The sequence below is a fragment of the Ascaphus truei genome, chromosome 7, assembly GCF_040206685.1.
Source record: "Ascaphus truei isolate aAscTru1 chromosome 7, aAscTru1.hap1, whole genome shotgun sequence".
Lineage (NCBI taxonomy): Eukaryota > Metazoa > Chordata > Amphibia > Anura > Ascaphidae > Ascaphus > Ascaphus truei.
This window is the reverse complement of record NC_134489.1, coordinates 27,867,117-27,885,750: the sequence shown is the minus strand read 5'-3', so window position 1 is coordinate 27,885,750 and position 18,634 is coordinate 27,867,117. Positions and strand designations below refer to the sequence as shown.

Genomic DNA, 18,634 nt, shown 5'->3' with positions numbered 1-18,634 from the left:
GGTCACCTCGCCGCTCGTCTCTCATCGCTGTCCCCGCTTCACGAATATCCCACAGGGTGGATGTCGTCTAACAGCCTCTCAGGGACAGGAGCCCACCGTCTGTGTACGTCCTCTTCGCCTCTCACCGCTCCACGGGTGCTCCGTGCGGTGTATGGCGTTCTCCCCCTGCAGGTCCCAGCAGGCCGTGCGCTCCGGTACTGCTGACGCTCGGGAACTGACGTCAGACGCTGGGAGGGATCGTAGAATCCCATGCAACAGGATTGCCAGCGTGCTCCAGCCGGATAGGTAGAAATAGTAGTGTAGAAAGGTGGCGGTCACTGCAGAAACGGAGCTCAGTCAGGATACAATAAAATCAGCTTTATTTCACGGTGCTGCACATTACAGAGAGACCATCTCTGACGCGTTTCGTCTCTTGATAAAGTCTCTGCTACGAGACGAAACGCGTCAGAGATGGTCTCTCTGTAATGTGCAGCACCGTGAAATAAAGCTGATTTTATTGTATCCTGACTGAGCTCCGTTTCTGCAGTGACCGCCACCTTTCTACACTACTATTTCTATCTCTGCATGCAATTAAAGCAGCAGAAAAAGCTGCCGTGGTTTTTTTTTTTATTTTTTTATTTTTTTCTCCCCATTACGTAATTAGTTACGTTGTCGATAGGCAAAGATACGGTTCGGGGGTCCACTAAAAATGGCCGTCACTGCAACAGAAGAGGACCAAAGATGCAAAGTTATGTGGGGAAGATCATGTGACCCAGGCAGTAACTAGATACAATTGGTGCACTGCTAGAGAGGGCAGGACTCAAAAAGGGGTGTGCCAGCGCCTGTTTCAGAAGAGGAAGGGGATGTAACTTTGTAAATGGTTGCGATAGAAACAATACTTGTTACATTATAATACATTAGAAATGTCATTCAGAGTTGGTGTTTTTTTTTTTTAAATAAATGCTACAAGTATTTAGTACAGAACTGATTTAAAAAAAAACACATGTAGGATATTGCTTGGTCTGCAGCTTTAAGGTCCACTCCTTGTAATTTACATAGTAAGCTCTTTGTGAGCATTCATTGCAGACATGTAAATACTTGAGCATATTTTTATACACCAATTTTACATTCAAGTTTCTAAGATGAATGCTAGAAACATTGATTTTGTTAGTAATAACGTGTCAGAGAATATATTATGTGCTTGGAGATACTTTCTGTATGAAATGTTCATCCTTTCCATCAAACAGAAATAATGCTCCATTCATATCAACAGTGCCAGCCTGAACATGGAGCCTGAATTTGGACCAAAGAAGGAGAACGGAGAGTCGTACGTAAGGAATCTTCCGGACACTCAGGGAAGGAACATTACTGTACATCCCAGCTCCAGTAAGTAATGAATACAATCTCTGAGGAAATATACAGTTAGACTGAAGTACATCATATGTAGAACAAAATGTACTGGTGTGTGTGTGTGTCTGTGTACGATAGGAACAATACACAATGGATTTTACAGTTACACATTTTGTAACTTGTGATACTGGAAGGCTGCAGCACATTGAGATTCATTGCAGATTTACTGCCTTTTCTGGAACAATGTCACCGCAACAGCAATTGAAGCACAAATTTACAAACACCAGGTGATGAAGGAGAAAGGGATATAGTTAGGTCAATGTTCTATATAATACTAGTTGATACTCCTTGATAAAACGCCTTGGTGCAAAAAGCATAGGTGGTTCTTTTTTGCACCTCCCTTTTTTTTTTTTTTTTTGCAAATGACCAAATAAATATATATTTTTATCAAAGTCACCCTCTCTGATCTTCATTTTTGGTGGTGCATCGCATCTCCATAGTTTTCTTCACGATTACTGGTTGAGAAGGGTGAGTACCCTGTAACTCAAACTGCTGGTTCAGTGTTGAATCTAACAGTAATGTGTAAGGTCAATCTCCTCCACACAGTGATATTAGACGACGCTTTCACATAACAAATATCGGTGAACTAGTAAAGGTTTAGGTGAATGATGCTCAAAAACCTCTGGTGAGGACTTGTTTCCCAAAGTCGTCTACTTCAAACACGTCTCCAAAATCCAGAAGGAGCAGGATCACCCAAAAAAGAGAATATATAGTGTACAATGTTTCAGAAGTTTATAGGGAGTATCTTGATTAAATCTTGGCTCATATGTCAGCCCACTTACAATGTGTAGATAAAAAAATAAATGGCTTTCTCCAACTGTGGCATAAACTTTTCTTCTTTTATATAGATGAGGTTGTAGATGTTCCCTCAGAATCAAAAAGATAAAGGAGACAGTTCAATTCAACAAAAAACACACTTGAGTAGAATAGCATGTACTTCAGGTTTGCTTGGCATCTGACGTCACTTCCGGTATCGCCAGGGATTTGCTACGAGTGCGCTGTCAGTCCGGTGCTTAGCCTGACAGCGCACTCGTTGTAGGCTCCCTGACTGTACCGGAAGTGACTTTCGTGACCGGCAGTGACGTCAGACGCCAAGGAAACCCGCGATGAGCGCAGCAGACGGAGTTTTCCCCTACCAACAGAGGACTGCAGCTGGACAAGCATCCGGAGCTCTGGAACTGCCCACCGGTGACTTTGGCACAGCGTCCCCTCCATTTAACTGCTTATTATACATGTACAGAGTGTGAATGCCTGAAGTACATGCTATTCTACCAACGTGTTTTTTTTTTTTTTTTCTCTCTTTATCTTTCTTATTTTGAGGGATCATCTACACCTCATCTATAAAAGAAGTAACGTTTATGCCACAGTTGGAGAAGACTGTTTATTTATCTACACATTGTAAGTGGGCTGACATGAGCGAAGATTTAATCAAGATACTCCCTATAAAATTCTGAAACCGTGTACACTATATATTCTCTTTTTTTTGTCGGTGATCCAGCTCCTTTTGGATTTTGTGGAGGAGGGCACTAGTTCAGAATGATTAGTAATGAATCTAAATGCATATCATCCACCCTGTATCGCTAAATAAATTCCATCACCGATAAAATAGTAAGAGCTTCCTGACTTCTGAAAAAATGTGTGCGCAAATGTTTAACTTTGCTTACATAGAAGTACAGTTCATTTGATGGAAAGGCCATGGTTTAAAAATAATGTATCCTGATATAATTTTTTTTTTTTCTTCTGACTTTCTTATTAGCAGATTGTGTTTATGTAACTGGAAACAAGCAAAAAGAATCACAGGAAGAGAACATTCTCAAACACGCACAGGAAAACTGCATGAACACAAGGAAACAGAGAGACTCTACTGGAAACTCACCAGAGGAATCTACTTCATGTGCAGGGCAAAATATTGCAGCTGCTAATATGCATAGTTCAGACGAAAGTATAGTGACCAAGTATATATGTGATAATAGAAATTGTGACACATCCGTGCAAGAAAATACCTCCCAATGCATTGAAAGTAGCAAAACCAATTGGGACGAATCAGAATCTACAATTCAACCCACACTCCACAAGGGACAGAAACAGTTTGCATGTGCAGAATGTGGCAAAAGCTTTAGTTACAGATCATATCTTGTTATACACCAGAGAACGCACACAGGGGAGAGACCTTATGTATGTTCTGAATGTGGGAAAAGCTATAGTCGTAGTACCCACCTTGTTGTACATCAGAGAAAACACAGAGGCGAGACGCCATTTCCATGTTCCGAATGTGAAAAAAGCTTTACTAGCAGTGTAGCGCTTGTTAAGCACTTGTCTACCCACGATGGTGGGGGGCTGGATACATATAGATATGCATGTAATGAGTGTGGCAAAAGTTTTTCAACTAGCTCAAATCGTCTTAAGCACCATAGGACCCACTTTGGAGAGAAGTCACAGCACAGGATTCGCAAGAGCGAAAAGTCATTATGTAGTGAATGTGGGAAACGATTCACTAGCAGAGACTCCCTTACTGTACACATGAGAATCCATACAAGAGAGAACTTATACAGGTGCACCGATTGTGGTAAAGACTTTACTACCAAAGCCTCTCTTACTATACACAAAAGAACGCACACAGGAGAGAAGCCATATACATGCACTGAATGTAAGAAAACCTTCATTAGCCGCTCCAATCTTGTTATACACAGACGAAACCACACAGGAGTGAAGCCTTATGCATGTAATGAATGTGGGAAAGGCTTTATTGAGAGTTCAAGTCTTATTAAACACCAGGCAGCTCATACAGGAGAGAGGCCGTATGCCTGCACTGCATGTGGAAAAAGGTTTATTTATAAATCAAATCTTCGAGTGCACGAGAGAACACACACAGGAGAGAGGCATGCATGCTCTGATTGTGGGAAGAGTTTTAGTCGAAAGGACCAGCTTGTTACACACCAGAAAATTCATACAAGAATCGGGCCAAATGTATGCTCTGAGTGAAGCTAAATAGAATTGGGAGGTCTTCAACTAAATCTTTAATAGACTCGTGGTCAAGTTACCACAACCTACAACACATCTCACAGTTAAATGAAAGAAACAAGAAGTTGAAGTAAGGCAGTAGCTAATAGAAAGTTCAAATAAATGTTAACCTTTCATGTTGTAGTGATCACATACTGTAGGAAAAAAATCTTGCATCAAGATATGGTGAATGTTTATGGATTGTTATATTCACATACAGCATGACGTCTGATATACTTTGGCTATTTCCATCTTGTTTTAACTCTTCTTGTGTAACATGATTTGTTACATAGCTTGAGATTAGAGGAATTATAGTGCTTGGATATTATAATTGCATGTATCATATTTTGTGTCCATGTCTGTGTGACTAGGTATGTCACAAGGCACCACTTATGCAATATCCATACGGAAATCCATCCATTAAATCGGAACTGGGGCTGGCCGAGACAAAATGTGCTAAACTCCACTGATTAGGATCAAGAGCCTTAATTATGGAGTGTGTTGGAGCCAATCTAGTTGTTCCCTTTTGGAAAGGTGTTGCTGCCAGTCGCATAGCTGAGCTGCTGTCGGTTTTATAGAGAATAGTAGCTGAAGGGGGAGGAGGGAAGGCTTCGCTCAAACTATAGAAAGTGGAGTGTAACACTTACTAAAATAAAATGAGGTGCCACCTGAGGATTAAAAGGCAAGTAGCTCGAGAAATGGTGGCCAGAGACAGGGATTCTCTTGCATGGTGCACACAGTATGGCGTTGGGAAAGTGGCTATGTATGCCACAGACTATTATAATGCTCCCCAGCCCTTTTAGTTGGAAGAGTAAAAGGGGAAAGCCATAGAGGCTATCGAGGTCTCCAATTACTAATGTAGCCTGTAGGTGTGAGGGTTATATAGACCCGAACTTGGGAGATAGTAACAGATCATAGTCTACAGAGACAGGCAATCAGTGCATACAGGGTTAAACCCAAGGTTAGTACTCATAATGTAAGATGTTATGGCTATAAGAGCTGGTAATCTGTGTTGAGGTCTGATAATGGATAGGTAGCAGGCACTAAGATGCTGCTAATGACTAGCTACATAAACTATTTGAATGATCCTCTGGGTACAACTCTTAAGTGCACTAAATAATAAAAACAGCTGCAGTAAGCAGACATAATTAAAAGAATATGAGGGCATTTGAGTGCTCAGGTACCAAATCATTCATTTAGGCAAAACTGGATAGATCCCTAATAGCAACCTAATCGATGAAAAGTGGAATGATTGCTGATGGCAGACTTAAGGGTGTAAAAAGGTGATCAACATTTAAAAAACAAAAAAAAACAATTGAAAGTAGATACTGCCTTTGTGAGTAAATACAGCGGTGTGTAATTGTGTCAGTGACTAAGTATGCAACAAATCAGAGCTGGTAATAGGTGTTGAGGCCTGATAATGGATAGGTAGCATGCTCTTGCAATAATAAGGCGAATGACCCTCTGGGTCCAACTCTTAAGTGCACTAAAGAATAAAAACAGCTGCAGTAAGCAGACATAATTAAAACAATATGAGGGCATGTGAGTGCTCAGGTACCAAATCATTAATTTAGGCAAAACTGGATAGATTCCTAATAGCAACTTAATAGGTGAAAATTGGAATGATTGCAGATGGCAGCTTGAGTGTAAAAAGGTGATTAACACAAAAAAAAAACAATTGAAGGTAGATACTGCCTGTGAGTAAATACAGCGGTGTGTAATTGTGTCAGTGACTAAGTGGGTAACAAAGTCTGCCCAAGATCATAAATAGCAATAATGTAACTCGGGACACAATGTGATCCATCGCTGAATAATTAAAAGGCTGAACAGGAGAAGTGCATTACTATTGTAGCCCCCTTTCCCCCTGTGTCAGGGTAACTGTGTGCTGCTATACCTGTGTGGCAAACAGGAGGCCTGATCCTCCGCCACTGGGGAGCCTGGGGTGTATGTATATCTACTAAACAGCGCCTCCACCTGAGAGGGATCCTCACATAGTAGGATAACCATTCCCAAGACAATATGCCTAGTAATACACACACCGAGTATGAGGAACAGTATTTACTGGGAGGTAATAAACAATGACATCACTAGGAACAGCAATAGACATATATGTATACCGACCCGCTGAATATCCCCACAGTGCTTGGGTGCAGGGGCACCGGTGTCCAGACCCCAATGGCCTTTCCCTCCCCCAAGTGTGAGACAGCGCTGCCCACGTGAATGCTGGTGCTCTTATGCGGATACCTTCCCAGGCGCTCCAGCCCCCGGATGTAGCTGAACAACAGTCAGTCAGCTCCAACGATGCCTTCCGCCTCTGCGTGGGGTGGTTTCCAGCAGGAGCGTCCCACCATAGATAGTCTTCGTACGTAGGTGGTCTGATCCCAGACCACAAGTTATGCGTCACCGCGTGGCGTAGACGTTGTGTCCCTGATACTGCACAACACAGGAAAAAGGGTCCCTAACTATGGGCTTCCCCATACAGCTGCAAGTGCCTACTGTGCGTCGGGGATTAACTGGGGCCTGCAAGGGAAAGCTGGCCTAGTCCCAGGGCTACTGGAACCTTACCTCCCTCTTCTGTACCCTGCTTCCAACTGCCTAACTTATCACTGTTCTAACTTTTAAATGCAGCAGCCCTATTGGCTGCCTAGCAACATGTGGTCTGCAGCCCCTGAGGCTGCTGGGACTTGTAGTTCCCAGCAGATCTATGGGTGTAATGGCCACCGCAACTCGATTCTATGCGCATGCGCGAGCCTTCTCTGCATGCGTGCGCACAAACAAAATGGTGGCACCCTCATCTGAGCACCGGTGATCCCCTCGCCAGCTCTCAATCTCCCTGCAGCAACCACACAGCCGTCCTCACTCAACATGGAGGTAAGAGGGGGACATGGCTACAACCTCCTGGTTGAGACTCCAACGTTCCCGCATGGGAACAACATAACCAAACAGAAAAGTTATATAATGAAAATGCTGTACATGTTTATAACTTAACGAATGCAGACTAAATAATATTATGCATTTCAAGAACATGTTGTTAACTGATACCAGCTTGTTCTTAGCCAGCTGCTAAGACTCATAGTGGGGTGCCCCTAACTATTTATTTATTTATTTATAAAATATTTTACCAGGAAGTAATACATTGAGAGTTACCTCTCGTTTTCAAGTATGTCCTGGTAACTAATCATATGCCACTCTAGTAGGAGGGCGTCTTTCTCGCTGACTTCTGTGAGTCTCTTCAGTGGTTCCCACTGGGGAGAGTGTCATAGTCCTGGGGCCTTAGCCCATCCCTAAGTGAATACTCAGTCTGTAAAATCTCTACTAGGCACAAAACTTGGACTCCTGGGATTCAATGGTTGGCTTGGTGAAGCCACGGCTGTAGTTACCTGAGGGGTAGGCCCATTAACCTGTGCTCCTTTGGGAGGTGCCCACCAGTTTCCATTGGAACCAGCGGAAGTTCCTTCCGTGGTTTCCTGATTTAACTCATCTTGTGGATCCTATTGCTCTTCAGACCCCTCTGGCTCACTGGCCCTTACAATTGTCTCTGATTCGGGGTCACTGTCGTCTACTTGGGAATGGGCAAGAAGTTATGTGCCAGACCTTTACCCGGCAATTCACATCACGTATGCGGGAGGCCTGGCATCTGGGACTCAACTTCAAATGCTCCATCGCGCCAGCGGTCGGCCAGCTTGTGTTTGCCGGGTATTCTGAGATTGCGTAGGAGAACAGCGTCTACAGGCTTTAGTTCCCGATAACGGACTTTGTGGTCATACCGCCGCTTGTTGCCGGCGTTCAGCTGAGCTGAGTCTTTCTCTGCTAATTGATATGGGCATTGTAAGCTGGCTTGGAGTCGCTGAACGTACTTGAAATGCGCTATATTGGGTACCCCATCGGTAGACACCTGGAGGCGGATGTCCACAGGCAGTGCCTCTCGCAAGAACATCATAAAATATGAGGTATATCCTGTGGATTCATGTCGGTGTAATTATATGCGTGCACCAGAGCTTCATTGTGCTTACTCCATTCAGTCTTTTGTGCACTCTTTAGAGTGCCTAGCATATCAAGCAGTGTTCGATTGAATCTTTCGGGAAGGACATCTCCTTCAGGATGATACGGAGTGGTCCTAGACTTCTGGATGTTGAGTAATTTAAGCAGCTCCTTGAAAAGCTTGCTCTCGAAGTCTCTGCCTTGGTCGGAACGCATCCGATTCGGTAGCCCGTAATGAATGAAGTATTTCTCCCACAGCACTTTGGCAACTGTGAGAGCCTTCTGGTCCTTGGTCGGAAACGCTTGAGAGTAGCGAGTGTAATGGTCTGTCACTACCAGGACATTGCCGATACCTCACGAGTCAGGTTCGATGCACAAAAAGTCCATGCAGACGAGGTCCATGGGACTAGAGCTTTTTAGATGCCATTGGGGCTGCACGGGTGGGCAGTGTCTTTCGCTGAACAAACCACAGACATTTCTGGCAATACTGCTCTACTGCCTCCCGCATTTTTGAGCAGAAGAACCGGTCTCTCACTAGACCGAAAGTCTTATCTATACCCAGATGGGCGTACTCATCGTGTAGAGATCGTAGGACATGGCCCACCAGGCGTTAGGGCAAGACCAGTTGTCTCCTGTCAGGGTGATTATGGTATTTGACAATCCTGTAAAGGAGACCGCTTTCTATCTGGAACTTGTCCCATTCTCATGAAGACTGGAACGGCACGAGTAGGGGCCGCTTCATCAAAGAGGGATTGTTTTGTCAGACGGCCTGGTGTATAGCCTTAGTCACCCTCTTTTGGTAAAGCACCAGTTCTTTCCACGTGAGGATATACTCTGGAGGAACACACATGCCTTCTGGATGATGGTAAGCAGCGGGAATGGCCGAGGGCAGGCATCTCAAAGAATCTGCCACCCTCAATTCAGAGAACGCAATCTTGTCTTCTACTATGGCAGCCGTGGAGCACATGGCCCACATTCCAGGGATTTCTTCCCACAGATCGTTGTCTTGGGTGGTGCTCAACCCCGGTCTTCTTGAAAGAGCATTGGCTGCGATGTTTAGAAGCCCTGGTTTATATTTTAGGGTGAGCTGATAGTTGGACAGTGCTGCCAGCCATCGGTGGCCGGTAGCATCCAGCTTAGCCGACGTTAGAATATGTCAGGAGATTGTTATCCATTCTAACCCCAAAGGGGACTCCGTATAGTTAATCGTGGAGCTTCTCAACCACGGCCCATTTGAGGGTGAGGAACTCTCGTTTGTGAACTGGGTAGTTGTGTTCACTGGGAGTCAAGCTGCGACTCACGTAGACTACAGTAAACAACAAAAAAAGGTAGCGCTAATAAGATAACCTGGTAGTGGCCAGCAGCCTGGGATATAACTCTGACACCCAAGGTCAGATAGGGAAGAGAAAGATTATGTTATATCTATGGCGCTTGGCCCCAAGTCACACTGAATAAAAGGATATAAGCAGCCAGATGGAAGATGATGTCCACTAGGGCTCTCCTCGTGTAGGCTGTCAAATCATGAAAAAGAATTAAAAACAAACATAGTGTAATACAGTAAATAACACTAAACAAAGAAACATATGACACCACTAACAAACACTTAAAACAAACAGTGGTGTCATGTTTCTTTGTTTAAAGTGTTTGTTAGTGGTGTCATATGTTTCTTTGTTTAGTGTTATTTACTGTATTACACTATGTTTGTTTTTAATTCTTTTTCATGATTTGACTGCCTACACGAGGAGAGCCCAAGTGGACATCATCTTCCATCTGGCTGCTTATATCCTTTTATTCAGTGTGACTTGGGGCCAAGCGCCATAGATAAAACATATTCTTTCTCACGTAGACTACAGGCCAAAGTCCAGCAGGGTACTTCTGGTGCAGTACAGCCCCCAGCCCATTGAAACTTGCATCCACGTGCAGTACATACGTCAGTTCAGGATCAGCATAAGCCAAGACGGGGGCTTGGATAAGACTCCTCTTGATCTTCCCCATGATCTTCCCATCGTTCCCCATTTTCCCCAGCATCCCCCATGATCTTCCCATCGTCCCCCATAATCTACCCATTGTTCCCCATCATCCTCCATGATCTTCCCATCGTCCCCCATGATCTTCCCATCATTCCCCAGCGTCCCCCATGATCTTCCCATCATTCCCCAGTGTCCCCCATGATCTTCCCATCATTCCCCATTTTCCCCAGCGTACCCCATGATCTTCCCATCGTTCCCCATTTTCCCCATCATCCCCCATATTCCTCCCATCGTTCCCCATTTTCCCCAGCGTCCCCCATAATCTTCCCAGCGTCCCCATATTCCTCCCATCGTTCCCCATTTTCTCCAGCGTCCCCCATGATCTTTCCTTCGTTCCCCATTTTCTCCAGCATCCCCCATGATATTCCCATCATTCCCCATTTCGCCCAGTGTCCCCCATGATCCTCCCATCGTTCCCCATTTTCTCCAGCATCCCCCATGATCTTCCCATCATTCCCTATTTCCCCAGCGTCCCCCATGATCCTCCCATCGTTCCCCATTTCCCCCAGCGTCCCCCATGATCCTCCCATCGTTCCCCATTTCCCCCAGCGTCCCCCATGATCCTCCCATCGTTCCCCATTTTCCCCAGCGTCCCCCATGATATTCCCATCATTCCCCATTTTCCCCAGCGTCCCCCATGATCCTCCCATCGTTCCCCATTTTCCCCAGCGTCCCCCATGATCCTCCCATCGTTCCCCATTTCCCCCAGCGTCCCCCATGATCCTCCCATCGTTCCCCATTTCCCCCAGCGTCCCCCATGATCCTCCCATCGTTCCCCATTTCCCCAGCGTCCCCCATGATATTCCCATCATTCCCCATTTCCCCCAGCGTCCCCCATGATCCTCCCATCGTTCCCCATTTTCTCCAGCGTCCCCCATGATCTTCCCTTCGTTCCCCATTTTCCCCAGCATCCCCCATGATCTTCCCTTCGTTCCCCATTTTCCCCAGCGTCCCCCATGATCTTCCCATCGTTCCCCATTTTCCCCAGCGTCCCCCATGATCTTCTCATCGTTCCCCATTTTCCCCAGCATCCCCCCATGATCTTCCCATCGTTCCCGATTTTCCCCAGCGTCCCCCCATGATCTTCCCATCGTTCCCCATTTTCCCCAGTGTCCCCCATGATCTTTCCATCGTTCCCCATTTTCCCCAGCATCCCCCATGATCTTCCCTTCGTTCCCCATTTTCCCCAGCGTCCCCCATGATCTTCCCATCGTTCCCCATTTTCCCCAGCGTCCCCCATGATCTTCTCATCGTTCCCCATTTTCCCCAGCATCCCCCCATGATCTTCCCATCGTTCCCGATTTTCCCCAGCGTCCCCCCATGATCTTTCCATCGTTCCCCATTTTCCCCATCGTCACATATTGGGCAAAATTTTTTTTTTTATACAACTTGAACTGCAGTTTTAACAGTGATATGATCCTGAACTACTCCATTTCTATATCCATAGCCAGTGGTCAAATTACCTGTAAAATCAATCGTACTGTGCCAGATTAAAAAATATATATATAAATCTGTAAAATACTAAATTAAAGCACTTGGGTGTAGATCCACAGGGCTCTGATGTTGTTGCGCTAATGACGTGATATTCCCGAAATTGGGAACATACATTATTTTTCTTATTAACAGGTATCCTCAACGCTAATGAGATGAAAAAATGACGTCCATTAGCAAAACAACCATCACAACGTTACCTGAGTGAACAGAGATTATTGTAGCGTTGAGACGTGTTAAAAAATACACTGCACATGCGCATTGGGAGGTGTTATTAGCGCACGTCAGTTAGTGCTTCCTTATGCATGTGTGTTATCTAACCCAACGCCCATGACCATGTTTCCATTTCAAATAAATACACGTTATAAACGGTGATATCTCAGCCATTTCATTTTAACTTCAAAAGAGTAAAGATGGCTGAGAAGGCTGCAACCTCCCGGGGGGGGGTCTGCTCCTGATGCTCAGGTTGCCAGAATTAGAAGCCTCACATTTAATTATAAATAAATATAATTATAAATATTAAATTTAATAATAGCAGGTTCTTGTATAGCGCTGCTAGTTTTACATAGTGATTTACAGAGACATTTTGCAGGCACAGGTCGCTGCCCTGTGGAGTTTACAATCTATTTTTTGGTGCCTGAGGCACAGGGAGATAAAGTGACTTGCCCAAGGTCACAAGGAGGCGACACTGGGAATTGAACCACGTTCCTCTGCTTCACACTCACTGCCAGTCATTGTCTCTACTCACTGAGCAGATCCTTCTCTCATGGGAAAATATCAATGTGTGTGATTTGTGTCTAGTATGTCTATATGTGAATGTCTGTGTGTACGCGTGTATGTGTATCACCATATGGAGATTTATTTATTATAAAAACATTATTGTTTAAAATCAAACAGCAGTTGTCACAGAAGATTTAGAATATTACTCATTTAAACCTATATTTGTAAAAATATATATATATATATATATATATATTCCATTCGTTGAGAAACCATTCAAGTTTCTAATTCAAATATACATCAAAATAGCCAATTCATTAAAGGGCTAATGCTCCCGGGGGGAGGGGGGGGATATTTTTCATAGGGACAATAATCAGATATAATTCATTATTAAACAAGCACAATGAATATATGTTGCTGCTGCTGCTGCGTTGCGCGCACAGAAGGGGGCAGTGCTGGGCTGCGGCTCAATCTCTGTATTTATGTCTGTGGGAGGATCAAACTGACCAGTGACACTGTGAGCACAGGGAATTCTGGGACTTGTGGTTCTGCTGCGCTAAGAGCTGTATAGCAATTTATTTAAAGCAGAACTACAACTCCCAGAATGCTGAGAGGAAATAAAATCATGTGATAAACTCATGCCAATCAGTGCAGAGAATGAGAACGAGGCTCCTTAGTTCTACTTGTGGTTAATCTTTGGGATCTCCACCGTATGTATGATTGGGGGGGGAGTGGGGGTCTTTGTGTATGTATGGGGGGGGGGGAGTGGGGGTCTTTGTGTATGTATGTATGGGGGGGGGGAGTGGGGGTCTTTGTGTATGTATGGGGGGGGGGAGTGGGGGTCTTTGTGTATGTATGGGGGGGGGGGAGTGGGGGTCTTTGTGTATGTATGGGTGGGGAGTGGGGGTCTTTGTGTATGGGGGGGGAGTGGGGGTCTTTGTGTATGTATGGGTGGGGAGTGGGGGTCTTTGTGTATGGGGGTGGGGAGTGGGGGTCTTTGTGTATGGGGGGGGGGAGTGGGGGTCTTTGTGTATGGGGGGGGGGAGTGGGGGTCTTTGTGTATGGGGGGGGGGAGTGGGGGTCTGTGTATGGGGGGGGAGTGGGGGTCTGTGTATGGGGGGGGGAGTGGGGTCTTTGTGTATGGGGGGAGTGGGGGTCTTTGTGTATGTATGGGGGGAGGAGTGGGGGTCTTTGTGTATGTATGGGGGGAGGAGTGGGGGTCTTTGTGTATGTATGGGGGGGGAGTGGGGGTCTTTGTGTATGTATGGGGGGGGGGAGTGGGGGTCTTTGTGTATGTATGGGGGGGGAGTGGGGGTCTTTGTGTAGGCAGTGGATATTCACAGTTGAGTGCAAATAGCCGCACGGCTATTCGCACTCAGTAGAACTTAACTGAGTGTGAATAGCCGAGCTGTTATGAACAGGTTTCTATGCCTTTATTCACCAGAAAAAAATCAGAAAGTCAGCTCAGTGGTTATGCAGCAGGCCATTCGCATAGTGGACCAGGGTTCCATTCCTGGCAGGGATGTTTATTTTTTCCATTTTATTTTCTACTGAGTGCGAATAGCCGAGCTGTTATCAACAGGTTTCTATGGAACTTAACTGAGTGAGAATAGCCGAGCTGTTATGAACAGGTTTCTATGCCTTTATTAAACTCCCCTTCCTGCCTGGGGAAAGGTGCGCAACACAGTAGGGACTGGGACGGTTGGAACTGGGTGGGCGGGGCTTGATCGCACAGGCGTGCGCTGTAGTAGTTACTGGGACCGCAGCCTTAGGAGCCGCTTACGCATGCGTGCGGAGGCGTGTGTAAATGCAGGCGACAGGCAAGTTTAAATATACGCGCTGAGGGGAGCGGAGGAGCGGTCACGTGACAGCAAACATCCAATGGGAATGAGGGACTAGACCCGCCTCCCGCCACACCTTCGCCCCGCCCCCAAAGCGCGCACACTGCCTCACCTGTCAGGCCACAAAAAAGCACCAGCTTCTGGAGGCGAGGCAGAGCAGGAGCGCGGCCTGAGGCACCATGCCCGAGTCCTTAGGCCTCGGGCATGGTCATCGCTTAGGCGCTGACCCGTGCTGAGGCGCGCTGCTGCTCGGCACTGAGCCCCAGCAGCCGCAATGAGAGCGGCTTTAGCAGGGGCTCGCGCACGCTTCCGCATGCCTGCGGAAGCGTGTCTTAAGAAATCTTTTGTTTCTTAGCTTGCCGGAGCGCAGGGCCGGTCACGTGAACGGTTCGGCCAATGAGAGCGAACCAGCTCCGTGACGTCACTGGCCCGCCCCCAGACACGCCCACGGACGGCGCACGCTATAAGGCCAGGGAAAGCACCGCTTTCCCTCAGCCTCAGCGTGCCTTTCGCATGTCTTCAGTCTCTATGGACTAAGCCTTTGGCTGCGGCCTGAGAGGGAGCGTGGCGTGCTGGCACACGAGCGCTGCCCCCTTGCTCGGCCGTGCAATTTGTGGCTAGGTGCACGCTCATCTGTGATCGCGGCCACAACGGCACTGAGCTGTTTCGCCCTCATTAGGTGAACCGCTTAGGTAGGCGCGGCAGGTCCCAGTCACTGCCACAGCGCACTGCTCGGTGTGCGCTGTGCATGTAAGCACCGCCTCTCAATGGGGAATGGCCCAATACGCACCTTCACGCTGAAGGTGCAGCCACGGCGTGCTGCAAGATTTTATAAACACAATGAAATTGATTTTGCCAGTTGCTAGTGAGCTGAAGGAGCTATGAGATGTAATTAGCTGGAATAGCTGTGAGTAAAGCTGTATGTCCCTTGATGTGCAAGTTCTCTTTAAAATATTTACTCAGTGGCCTTAAGCATTGATAAGTTTGGTATGTTTGAATATCAAAAGGAGTTCCCCCCACCCCTCTTAACTTTTTGCTGTTAATTGACCAACTTGAAATAGCTGATTTATTGGGGCGGGGGGAGGGTCATATGACTGCTTTAGATGTATTAAACACATATCCCCCTTGCATTGGCGAGGTAGCATTGGCACAGTACATGCATCAATAAGTGGGAAAAAGGTAGTGCTTCACTTAAAGTAAATTTTCACTTTTCATGCATGTTCCGGTCCCATTGCGTACGTTAATGCGAGAGAGAGAGAGAGAGAGAGAGAGAGGGCGGGAGAGAGAGAGAGGGCGAGAGAGGCGTCAGAGGGGCATGTGGGGGGGGGAGGGGGCCGCAGAGGGGCCTGTGGGGGCGCTGACCGACCGGGGCGTGGCTGACCGGGCGTGGCTGACCGACCAGGGCGTGGATGACCGACCGGGCGTGGATGACCGACCGACCAGGGCGTGGCTGTCCGACCGGGGCGTGGCTGACCGACCGGGCGTGGCTGACTGATGCTGACAGTACTGTATGTGTTAGCTGACTGGCACTGAGTAATACTGCAACATATACAGTACTGTATACACACACCCATATATACACCATATACACACACCCATATATACACAATATACACACAACCATATATACACAATATACACACTACCATATATACACACACTCCCATATATACAACAACACACAGGGAAGGGGGGATTAAGGCCGCGACCTGCACCGCGACCAGGCTCCCCTCCCCCCCCTGCTTGAGGGGCATCCCCGCACACATCTTCTGCCCCGCGCGGCCTTACACAGGGGCAAGCGGGACCTGAGGGGCATCCCCGCACACGTCTCCTGCCCCGCAGCCTTAAACAGGGGCAACCGGGGACCTGAGGGGCATCCCCGCTCCCATCTTCCGCCACGGGGGGAGCGCCGGGGACAGGAGAACACACCCGCTAACACCTCCATAACGGGGACGGGGGAAGGCACAAAGAATAATAATACTTACTGTGTCCGTATCCTCCATGGAATGGCTGCTCGTTGGGGGCGGGCTCAGTTAAGTTCCATAGAAACCTGTTGATAACAGCTCGGCTATTCTCACTCAGTAGAAAATAAAATGGAAAAAATAAACATCCCTGCCAGGAATCGAACCCTGGTCCACTATGCTACTGGCCTGCTGCATAACCACTGAGCTATAAGACTTTCTGATTTTTTCCTGGTGAATAAAGGCATAGAAACCTGTTCATAACAGCTCGGCTATTCGCACTCAGTTAAGTTCTACTGAGTTCTATAGCCGTGCGGCTATTTGCACTCAACTCTGAATATCCACTGCCCTTTGTGTATGTATGGGGGGGGGAGTGGGGGTCTTTGTGTATGTATGGGGGGGGGGGAGTGGGGATCTTTGTGTATGTATGGGGGGGAGTGGGGGTCTTTGTGTATGTATGGGGGGAGTGGGGGTCTTTGTGTATGTATGGGGGGGAGTGGGGGTCTTTGTGTATCTATGGGGGGGGAGTGGGGGTCTTTGTGTATGGAGGGGAGTGGGGGGTCTTTGTGTATGGGGGGGGAGTGGGGGTCTTTGTGTATGGGGGGGGAGTGGGGGTCTTTGTGTATGGGGGGGAGTGGGGGGTCTTTGTGTATGGGGGGGAGTGGGGGTCTTTGTGTATGGGGGGGGAGTGGGGGTCTGTGTATGGGGGGGGGAGTGGGGTCTTTGTGTATGGGGGGGAGTGGGGGTCTTTGTGTATGTATGGGGGGAGGAGTGGGGGTCTTTGTGTATGGGGGGGGAGTGGGGGTCTTTGTGTATGGGGGGGGAGTGGGGGTCTTTGTGTATGGGGGGGGAGTGGGGGTCTTTGTGTATGGGGGGGGAGTGGGGGTCTTTGTGTGTGTATGGGGGGGGGAGTGGGGGTCTGTGTATGGGGGGGACTGGGGGTCTTTGTGTATGTATGGGGGAGGAGGAGTGGGGGTCTTTGTGTATGTATGGGGGAGGAGGAGTGGGGGTCTTTGTGTATGTATGGGGGAGGAGGAGTGGGGGTCTTTGTGTATGTATGGGGGAGGAGGAGTGGGGGTCTTTGTGTATGTATGGGGGAGGAGGAGTGGGGGTCTTTGTGTATGTATGGGGAGGAGGAGTGGGGGTCTTTGTGTATGGGGGGGGGAGTGGGGGTCTTTGTGTATGTATGGGGGGGAGGAGTGGGGGTCTTTGTGTATGAATGGGGGAGGAGGAGTGGGGGTCTTTGTGTATGTATGGGGGGGGGGAGTGGGGATCTTTGTGTATGTATGGGGGGGAGTGGGGGTCTTTGTGTATGTATGGGGGGAGTGGGGGTCTTTGTGTATGTATGGGGGGGAGTGGGGGTCTTTGTGTATCTATGGGGGGGGAGTGGGGGTCTTTGTGTATGGGGGGGAGTGGGGGGTCTTTGTGTATGGGGGGGGAGTGGGGGTCTTTGTGTATGGGGGGGGAGTGGGGGTCTTTGTGTATGGGGGGGAGTGGGGGGTCTTTGTGTATGGGGGGGGAGTGGGGGTCTTTGTGTATGGGGGGGGAGTGGGGGTCTGTGTATGGGGGGGGGAGTGGGGTCTGTGTATGGGGGGGGGAGTGGGGTCTTTGTGTATGGGGGGGAGTGGGGGTCTTTGTGTATGTATGGGGGGAGGAGTGGGGGTCTTTGTGTATGGGGGGGGAGTGGGGGTCTTTGTGTATGGGGGGGGAGTGGGGGTCTTTGTGTATGGGGGGGGAGTGGGGGTCTTTGTGTATGGGGGGGGAGTGGGGGTCTTTGTGTGTGTATGGGGGGGGGAGTGGGGGTCTGTGTATGGGGGGGACTGGGGGTCTTTGTGTATGTATGGGGGAGGAGGAGTGGGGGTCTTTGTGTATGTATGGGGGAGGAGGAGTGGGGGTCTTTGTGTATGTATGGGGGAGGAGGAGTGGGGGTCTTTGTGTATGTATGGGGGAGGAGGAGTGGGGGTCTTTGTGTATGTATGGGGGAGGAGGAGTGGGGGTCTTTGTGTATGTATGGGGGAGGAGGAGTGGGGGTCTTTGTGTATGGGGGGGGGGAGTGGGGGTCTTTGTGTATGTATGGGGGGGAGGAGTGGGGGTCTTTGTGTATGAATGGGGGAGGAGGAGTGGGGGTCTTTGTGTATGTATGGGGGAGGAGGAGTGGGGGTCTTTGTGTATGGGGGGGGAGTGGGGGTCTTTGTGTATGGGGGGGGAGTGGGGGTCTTTG

The 18,634-nt window shown here is 48.1% G+C and overlaps 1 protein-coding gene across 1 annotated transcript in view; it reads left to right on the top strand.

Annotated features, from left to right (window-relative positions):
- The window catches only part of LOC142499930 (uncharacterized), a 51,749-nt gene that overhangs the window by 18,574 nt on the left and 14,541 nt on the right, over window positions 1-18,634 (top strand). The window contains exons 3-7 of the mRNA XM_075609985.1: window positions 1,253-1,365; window positions 2,710-2,787; window positions 3,146-4,370; window positions 7,229-7,260; window positions 13,274-13,325. Coding sequence (XP_075466100.1) covers window positions 1,266-1,365; window positions 2,710-2,787; window positions 3,146-4,370; window positions 7,229-7,260; window positions 13,274-13,325 — 1,487 coding nt within the window. The 5' untranslated portion in view covers window positions 1,253-1,265. The remainder of the gene's footprint in view (window positions 1-1,252; window positions 1,366-2,709; window positions 2,788-3,145; window positions 4,371-7,228; window positions 7,261-13,273; window positions 13,326-18,634) is intronic.